This window comes from Marmota marmota, unplaced genomic scaffold, assembly GCF_001458135.2.
Source record: "Marmota marmota marmota unplaced genomic scaffold, marMar, whole genome shotgun sequence".
NCBI lineage: Eukaryota > Metazoa > Chordata > Mammalia > Rodentia > Sciuridae > Marmota > Marmota marmota.
In genome coordinates this window covers 54,508,801-54,518,054 of record NW_025999968.1, presented here as the reverse complement: position 1 = coordinate 54,518,054, position 9,254 = coordinate 54,508,801, and the positions used below count along the sequence as shown (strand labels likewise).

The window sequence follows — 9,254 nt, the reverse complement described above, 5'->3', positions numbered from 1 at the left end:
ATGTCACAACTTGTCACTTTTTTATACAGCTGAAGTGACTTGACCAGAGTCCCACAGAATCAGTGGGAAAGGCCAGCCTATCAGTGGGTCTTCCAGTTCTAAAGACCCTGGGCCTTCCTGTGCCCTTGCCAGTGATGAAGAGTGACATTCAGTGTCCCTAAAGGCTGGAGAAGAGAAGGGTGACGTTGGAAGGACAGGCAAAAGTCACATGTCAATTAAAGATCTTAGGAATCTGCAAAGCATGTCCTAAAACGTCTTCTGGAAGATCCCCCCTCCCCTCAGGCAGAAACATCTGGAACCTTCAGGAGTCCTTTTTCTGGAGGAGGAGGGTAGGGAAGCATCTTGGTTGCAATCCACAGGGCTCCTTCACTGTCTTTTTCAAATGTCCTTTTGCACTGGGGGACACTGGGGCTGGCTGGTGGGCTCTGCCTCCCATGACAGTCTCCTGAGAAAGGGCAGAGTACAAATGAGGATTTACTGGTTGACTGAAAAAAAAAAAATTCCAGTTCCAACATCCTAAAATGCAAAAGCACTTGTTTATTTTCTTTTTAAAAATTTTTGGAGAGTCAAATCCACATCATTGCCACCTTCACTCCCAATTTAAGCATTTTGTAAGGGGGTTGGATCTTCGGCAGACAGGGGAAGGGAAAAAACCCCAGGCCCTGTGGGAGAATTTGGTCTCTAATGTCAAAAGTACAAGGGACACTGGAATTCTCTCTCCCAGAACAGCAGTCAGACAAGAATTTCCTGGTGAGTATCTCTGCTTGATTATGTTTAGCTCAATGTTTGTCTCAGTGTGTTGAGCTGGAGGTACACAGGTCAGAAGAAAATTCTTGGCCCTCCTGGGGGTACAGGTGGCTCCACTCACTGTTATGTAAGCACTGGTGAAGGACAAGGAGTTGGTGTCACCCGTGCTGCATGAGAAGCAGGTGGCTGCCCAGCCCCTGCGCTGACCATGATTTGGAATCTTTACCCCCACCCAGACCAGGTACCATGTGGCCCTGTCCAGATGGAAAGTCCCAGTTGAAAATAGCATTTGCATTTTCCTTATGGACCTTAAGCTTTGTTTCCACCGACGATCAGGGCTTTCCAAACAGCGGGAAGAGATTCACACTGAAGCATAAATGGGTACAGAAAAGTGCTCACAGCACAGACAAGCAGCTCTGAGGGTTGATCCTGTGCAGAACTTAACCAGGACTGAGTCCCCCAGACTGTCACCCTCACCTGAAGGCTGTCCGTTGTCCGTACTTTTAACCTCATAGGTTAGTTTTGGCCGACGGGGAGAGATCTAAGGTCATGCGTATTGTAAGGGAACAAATAGAAGATGGTGGGGTCACGAGGCTAAGAGGATTAAAGGAGCCCACTGTACCGACTCCCCACACGCTTTCTTTGCCCAAAAGCCTTCTGCCTGCAGCCCATCTGGCCTGAGGGGTCAGGAAACGCCACATTTCTCAACAAACTGAGGCAGGGTGGAAGGCCTGGCAGAGGATTAGTTCTGGGATTCCTGGGTTGCTAACAGCTGACCTCCTGGGATCAGGGACAGCACTTCCCAACACAGCAATGCCTTCCTGCCCTTGGGCACACACATAGAGAAGAAAGAGGAAGTGGTGAGATTCTGGGGGTCTATAAAAGAGCAAGACATGCCCATTCCCATGGGCGTCCAGCTCGGGGCCCCACTTTCTCTGGAGAAGTGTGTCTCTGTCCTTTTCTTAAATAAAACTTTCTACTTTTGCCTCAATGTTTTGCAGTGTTTATTCTTCAACATGGGGCGGGGGGAGGAGGACCGATTCTGGTCTCCAAGACCAGTATGAGCATGACCCCCAGAGACCGTCCACAGTTCGTCCTGCAGGCCACATCGCGAAGCTCTGGTCTGTCTGGAAGGTGACATTCAGGAGGTGGAAGGAGGACTTTGGTGTCAGGAAACCTGCCTCTGGCATCTATGAAGTATGTGACACTAGGCCAGTCACCTCCCTGAGCCTGCGGGTCCCCTCTTTAAGCAGAGATAATACCCCTGCTTCACAGGATTCTAGAAGGTGCCCGTTAGACAGCTGGGCAGTGCCTGACATGGGACCTTCCTCAATGTTGGTGGTCCCCGCAGTGTGGGCTGGGAGGACTCGCAAAGGCCTCTTTCTGGTTGCTTCACAAAGGCCGCTTTCCCAGTGGGTCCTCCATTTTTCTGGAACTCCCCACTCCCCACTTCCCATGAAAACCTTCTGAGCTGAAAGCCAAAACCCACCAATGACACTCTCTCCACCTCCATCTCTTGCACACCAGGCTCGGATGCCCCCTCCTAACCCACGCCCCCTGTGGATTCAGACACCTACTCAAGGAGTGGCCTTTTCCACAGACAGCCCAGGCCTTCCTCAGGAGGACGTGGGATCCTGCTGAGGCTCCACTCTATGAAACTGTGGCTTTCAGAGGTGGGGACTGGCCCAGGGTCAGACAGCAAGGGCACAGCCGGGGTGAGACCCCTGACCCCCCAGCCCTAGTCACTGCCATCTTCCCCTTATTATCCGGGGCCACAGGGCTCTGAACCTTCCACCTCACCTTGGCAGTGTCAGAAGTCCCTGTCCCCAGGGCACAGCAGGAACGACATGGTCCACCCAGAGCAAGAGACAGCAGGAGGCGAAAGAAAAGTTTAATTTGGTTACATCTGGGTGTATTTGCTATTGAATAGGGAACACACACACACACACACACACACACACACGAGCTTGCATGCACAAGCACATTTAAAATTCTTTGAAGCATAAAGAATATACAGTGAGAACTCTCTCCCACCCCTGCTGTCTGTCCACTGTTCTCTCCTCCCCCAGGTAACTCTGAACTTCATTTCTTGGGCTTTCTCTCCATGGTTTTTCAATGCCCACAAGCAAAATCAGATACATGTGCATTTCTCTCCATTTGTTGAACATATGGGACAACATCATTCTCTGCTCTTATTCTTTTAATGATCTACCCTGGAGGTCTTTACTCATCAGTGCACAAACAGCTTCCCCACTCTTTTTCATAATTGCATAGTATTCTACTGTATATCTATATGATAACTTTTAACAGTTTTATTGAGATATAATTCACATACTGTAATATTCACCCATTTAAAATAAAGATTGAAAGGTGTTTAGTATAATGAGAGTTGTGCAACTAGTATCACAATTTTAGAAGTTTCATTGCTCTCAAAAGAAATCCTGTCCCCCATTGTTATTACCCCCTAAACCCTATACCCCAGGCAGCCACGGGTGTGTTTTCTGTTGCGTAGATTTGACAATTCTGGACATTTCATATATAAATAGTATCACATAATATGTGGTCCTTCCTGACCAGATTCTTTCCCCATGTGGCCAAGGTATGTTCACTTTGTAGTGTGCGTTAGTACCTCGCCCCTTTTTAACGCTGAATAATAGCATTGGAAATGCCACATTTTATTTATCTGTTTATCAGTTGATAGACATTTGGATTACCTTTAAGATGATTACATTTTCATTTAATCAAATAACATCTTAAAAAAACAACAATCTCACAGCTACGTCAGGGCATGGTCCTCAAGTGAAGATTCGGGGGGCAGGGGGCTGACACCATGGCTGCATTGGAACTGCGTCTTCTGAGGTCACCTCCCCCTTTCCTGGGAACTTCCGCCCTGGACTCCTGTTCTAGCACTTTCCAGTCAAGTCTACCCCAAATCCAACATGGCCTGTGACTATGGGGTCTAGGAAGAGGACAGCCGTGCCTCTCAGTCTGGCCCATGAACCCTCTGCCCACTGTCCCCTTAGTGTGTCCCCTGGGCCTGCTTCCTCCTGCTGGGTGTCCTCAGCAGGAGACTGTCCAAGAGAAAGCTGGTGACTGCGCCCTGGAGTTTCCTGCCTGTGATGAGGCCACAGGCCACACCTACAGCCAGTGCAGACGGGGTGGTTCAGGGGACACCCTGGCTCTGAGCGGCAAGCCGTCTCAAGGACAGCTCCCTGTCACCGCAGGCCTCCACGGGCCCTGGAAGTGCCGGGGACTACCTAGGACCTCTGTGGTAGTTTTTGAAAATTATCCTGACTTAGACCTTTTTGATGAGTCAAAGCCAGGAAGAGCCTTTCCTTCTGGGCCAACAGAAGACAGACGGACGGGAACCTCCGGTTAATTGAAAAGAGAAAATCTACGCCCTTGCTCATTTCCTGCAGGTACTGCCCGGCCTCCTGGGCCCCCATGCTACTCCCTGCCCAGGAACCCCGTGCTGCCCACCCGGGGGACTGTGATGGTTAGCAGGGAGGACTGCCTTTCTTCTGGCTTCCCACGGCGGCCATTTGAACTCACCTCCGGGAGAGTCAAGGGCAGGAACCCGTGAGAAGGTGAGTGTCCCGTTACAATGCAAGGCTGGCAGCTCCAGAACTGCTTCCTTATTCATGTCCTTAAATTACAAGTGCAAAATAATACAGCTCTTCTGCAGGATGTGTTCATCCCCTGAGATGCCTCCTAGCTCTTTATAAGAAAAAGGTTACGCTCATTTTATATTGCAATCGTTAATATAATGAGTTTCTTTTGTGTAAAAAAATGGACACATCCCGACAACTAGCTATGCATAAAAATACTGATATCTCTGAGTCTTGCGTTTGAAAAACGAATGAGCAACAAACAGATACCAATTAGGAGGCACTTATAGAGCACCTTTGGTCTCCCAAGAGGTTGAGATTTAGCCTACAACATTTCCGAATATGTCTGTGATCATGGAGGGCAAGAATTGGGGTCTGAGCCAGTGAGCCAAGGATCATGTGTGATTTCTGAGGTTCTCATTGTTCTCTTTTGTTTACTGGCTCCCCACTTAGAGAACACAGTTTTGAATTAAACAGCAATTGAGATCTTAATCTTCCCATCTGACAAGGGCACATGATGTCTTTACCCAGGGGCACTTTACCAAGGAGACCAGAAAAGCACCCACTTGTACTTTTTCGTTTTTAGATTTATTTATTTTTTTTAAATAAATGGACATGGTACAAACTGTACAGAAGAGCAGACAATGAAAAGTACATCTTCTTCCTCCAGTTAGTTCTCTTCCCCGGAGGCAACCACAGGTACCGGCTTCTTGAGTTTTCTCCATGAGATACTCTGTACTGCGGTGGTTTAGGTAAGTGACCCCAGAGTCTTGGTCGCCAGCCTGTGGTATTATTGGGGAGTGTGGAATATTTAGGAAGTGCAGGCTTGCAGAAGGACTTTGGGTCATTGGGGGTGAGCCCTAAAGGAGATTTTGGGGTCCTGCCTCCTCTTCCACACGTCCCCACCATGACGTGGTGGCTTGCCATAGACCCCAAAACAGTGGGGCCAAGAGACCATGAACTGGAAACCTCTGAAACTGCGAGCTAAAACTAACCTTTCTCCTTCATCGACTTTGCTTCTTTATAAGTTTACTTATCTCAGGTATCTGTTACAGCAACAGAAAGCAAACACACAGCACATAAACTGCGGGCAAATAAAAATATGCATCCCCTCCCCTCTTGATTGCTTACTATATGGGCTTTAGCTTATTTTTTTTTACTTATCAATATTTAAATATTTAAAATCTTCCTTTTTTATGAATGTATAGGGTTCCATTGCACGGAATTTCCAAAATGAATTTAACCATTCCTCAGTGGATACTAATCTGGCTGTTCCCAATCATTCATTAGTCATCACAAACCAGGCTGCAGTGATTTATGTTAAGCATCTAGTCATTGCTCTCTCTCCATGGGGGACTTTTCCAGAGCCCCAACAGACACCAAAATCTGCATATGCTTAAATCCTTTAAGGGCATAATATTTGCGTATAATTTAAGTCCTCTCCAAATTAATTATAATACCTAATACAATGTGAATGCTATATAAATCATTGTCATATTGTGTTGTTTAAAGAATTTTTTTAACGTCCATACATGCTCAGTGCTGGTGCAGTTTTTTCTTTTTGAATATTTTGATCTGTGACCCTCTGAACCCCCGCATGCAGAACCCCTGGGTACAGTGGGCTGACTGCACTGTTCCATCAGCCATGTTCCAGAGCACCTTTAGGATTAATTGCTAGAGGTGGAATTGCTGGGTCAAAGGTAAATGCATTTGAATATCAGTAGACCTTGGTGGGCCTTGCATACACCATGATTTTATGCTGAGGCCAGCGGTTACACAGGGGCCTCATTGCCCCACAATGTGTCCACACGGTGGATTTTGAAATATCACTAGTTACAAACCTGACAGGTAACAGAACGTCATCTCATGGTTGTAACTTGTAGTTTTAGTAGATGAGTGATATCGAGCTTTTCATTGTGTTGAAGGTTCCTTTTCCCCTAGGATCTCTTTGTCCACCCTTTTGCACATTTTTCTAGAGGGTTGCAGACTTTTTCTTACAAACCGAGAACCATTAAGAAAATTAGTGCTATGAATTCTGATTTGTCATTTGTCTTTTAGTTTATATTATGCAATAATTTTAAAAAATTTAAATGTAGTTGAATTTAACGTTTTCTTTCTCTCTTCTGCATTTTTCTGTTATACTTAGATAGGATATCCCAGTCTGAGATGATAAGGGGAAAAAAATCTGTTGTGTTTTTTTTTTTCCTAAGACTTTACATTGTTTCATTTTTTTATGTGAAATTCTTTGATTTATCTGGACTGTCCTGGTACCCATGATGAGAGATATGGGTCCAAAGCTTATTGCTCCAATGCTACTTATTGAAGAACCCATTTTTCCCCCTCCTGATCAGAAACACTCCTTGATTATCTACCTCAGCCCAGTTCCTCGCCTGTGGGGGGTGCCTTCACTCTGCTCCATTAGTCTTTTGCTTATGTATCAACAACACCTTGTTTTAGCTATTGTAGTCTCACTGGGAGATTTTTGCAGGGAGAATTGGATCCCTCCCCTTGGTGCAAAGCGCAGCTGGACCATGATCTTATACACATAAGTTATACTTTCTGGCTGGCTAGTTTTAAATTTCTGGTTGGGTTAATTCACTCATCACTTTTTTCTCCCAGATTTTTCCTAGTTAGTTTTGACAATTACTTTTTCCATACAAATAATTTACCTATTCACAAAGAAATCCTACTGATATTTTTACTGCACTTTTTGGGGGACAGTAGAAATGATCTCATGTCTCCTGTTCAAGAACTTGGTGTTGAGAACTCTTGATTTTTAAAACTTTATTGACGCACATGTTTCTGGGCTCCCATCCATGTTGTAGAGAACACCCCTTTCAGCAGCTGCAGGGGACAGTAGCACTCTCACTGGCGTGGCTCAGCCAGGTGGGCCTCAGCCCAGGATGCTGCATCTCATCTGGACCTCTTTGTTTCTCAGTGATCACGGGGACACCCCAGACTCAGGCCAGCTCTCTCCTGAGTGACCCCATGGAGGAGAGGAATGGCACCAACTCCACCAGGTTCCTGCGGCTGCCGGAGGGGACAAGTGCTGCCTGGTACATCCTCACCATCGTCGGCATCTATGGGGTGATCATCTTCTTCCGGTTAGCCAGCAACATCCTCAAGAAGAATGATAAGTCCTTTGAAGATATTTATTATTCAAATTTGACGTATGAGCTCAAAAAGAAAACGTTCGAGAGCAAGGTGGCCAAATGTTCCTCGCTGACCCTTAGCAACACAGATGTCCTGCAGCCCGGCCAGGCCAGCCTAGGGTCAAAGTGTACAAAGAGTGGACCTCAAATTGGAACCCAGGGAATCCACTGAGAGAGAAGGCAGAAGACTGAAGGGATCAGCTTCGGATTTACCTGGAACTTTAACAGAGAGGTCACACCCTTGTTCTTGGGACCAAGAAAGGCATCACTGAGCTGAGCCTGCTGGATGATGGCTCTGTGACTGGAAGCCAGCAGCCTGTGTCCATCTTGGGCTTTCTGATGATTGGAGAACAGACAGTGGGCAGAAGAAGGCCATTTGCCCCTTTGCTAGCAAATTCTGTGCTCCAAGGAAGGGCGTGGGCTTCAGTGTTCCCAGAGGAATCCAGGAGACTCCAGGGCACATGCAAATCAATAGTTTCTTGTCACGAGAAAAAGACTGGATTTGGAACAAATGTGCGGGATTAACCTTCTGTGGAGTCGCATAAACTTTGAGTGATTAGTTGCACACCTGCAATATATGGGAGTTGAGATAGATGGGCCCATTAAATTTAGGACCAAAGCTGTTCACATCAGAATTTAGGAATTCTTCAGTCTCACGGAGAGTGTGTTACATTGAAGAAAGCATTAACTTTAGAATCAGACAGACCACTTTGGTGTCCAGGCACAAACCACTTCACCTCTCTGGAATTTAATTCACAGATAAATTGAGAATGAGGCCAGAGCTGCCAACCCAATCATGAGATCTAATGAGACCATGAGATGTATCTAATGAGACCTGGAAAGGTATTTTGAAAAGCAAACTGGGAATAAAAACATAAGACTCATGGTGGCAGTGGTGACTGTGGTGGTGACAGACGGTCTGATGGTGGTGGTGTTAGTAGTGGTTGGCATTGGTGGTGGTGGTAAAGGCTGGTGTTGATGATGATGTTCATGGTTGATGTTGGTGTCTGGTTGATGCCGATGGCGGTGGATGCTGTGCGTGATGGAGATGGTGATGTTGGTGGTGGAGGTTGGGGATCCGAGAGATAACGGTGGTGGTGATGTAGACTGGGGGTACTTGTGGGGGGGTGCATTGTGGAACAGGAAATGACTAATCCACTGGCAGTCAGTGTCTCTGCATGGCTGTATGAGCTTGTTCTACAGGAAAGCCCGTCTGCCTAGCATCTGGCCACCCTCACAGCAAGGGTGTGAGAGTCCATGAGATTCAGGTTTCACTGGTAGATGGAGCAGAGACCTTGGAGTTTAGTTACTTTACACATCATGTGATTCACTCGAATGTTTTACAAATATCTATCTCTTGCTTACAAAATTTTCCAAGAAATAAGATCGTGCTTCATTTGGGGAGCTGTGATTAGCTGAATTTCTCTAAGTGACTTTCAGCAGTCAATGAGAACAACTCTATTCTGTCCCAGGAAGATCATCCAGCTTGGCTTTTGGAGATGTCCCAGAGCTAGAGAAAAAAATTTTTTTTTCCTGTGCTCTGATTTTTCTTCAGATCATATAAATATTATATATATATATATATATATATATATATATATATATATACATACATATATATATATATATATTTTATTTGCAGAATGTAGTCTTGCAGTCATCCCTATAACCTCATAAAGGTTAAAATTAAACCTCAAGCTTTTGCATTGAGGGGGTGAGATATACTTTTGAGTATATTTCTTCTTTA

At 45.8% G+C, this 9,254-nt stretch overlaps 1 protein-coding gene across 2 annotated transcripts; it reads left to right on the top strand.

The window, feature by feature from the left end:
- Positions 1 to 3,888: 3,888 nt before the first annotated feature.
- On the top strand, positions 3,889 to 8,392 carry Smim34 (small integral membrane protein 34). 2 transcript variants are annotated; one of them, XM_048803626.1, is made up of 2 exons: positions 3,889 to 4,334; positions 7,294 to 8,392. In XM_048803626.1, exon 2 carries the CDS (start codon positions 7,344 to 7,346, stop codon positions 7,677 to 7,679), a length of 336 nt encoding a protein of 111 aa, XP_048659583.1. In that variant the 5' UTR covers positions 3,889 to 4,334; positions 7,294 to 7,343; the 3' UTR covers positions 7,680 to 8,392. The 2 variants fall into 2 exon arrangements, with proteins under 2 accessions (XP_048659583.1, XP_048659584.1); XM_048803627.1 differs by lacking the exon at positions 3,889 to 4,334 and adding an exon at positions 4,505 to 5,107.
- The last annotated feature ends 862 nt before the right edge of the window (positions 8,393 to 9,254 follow it).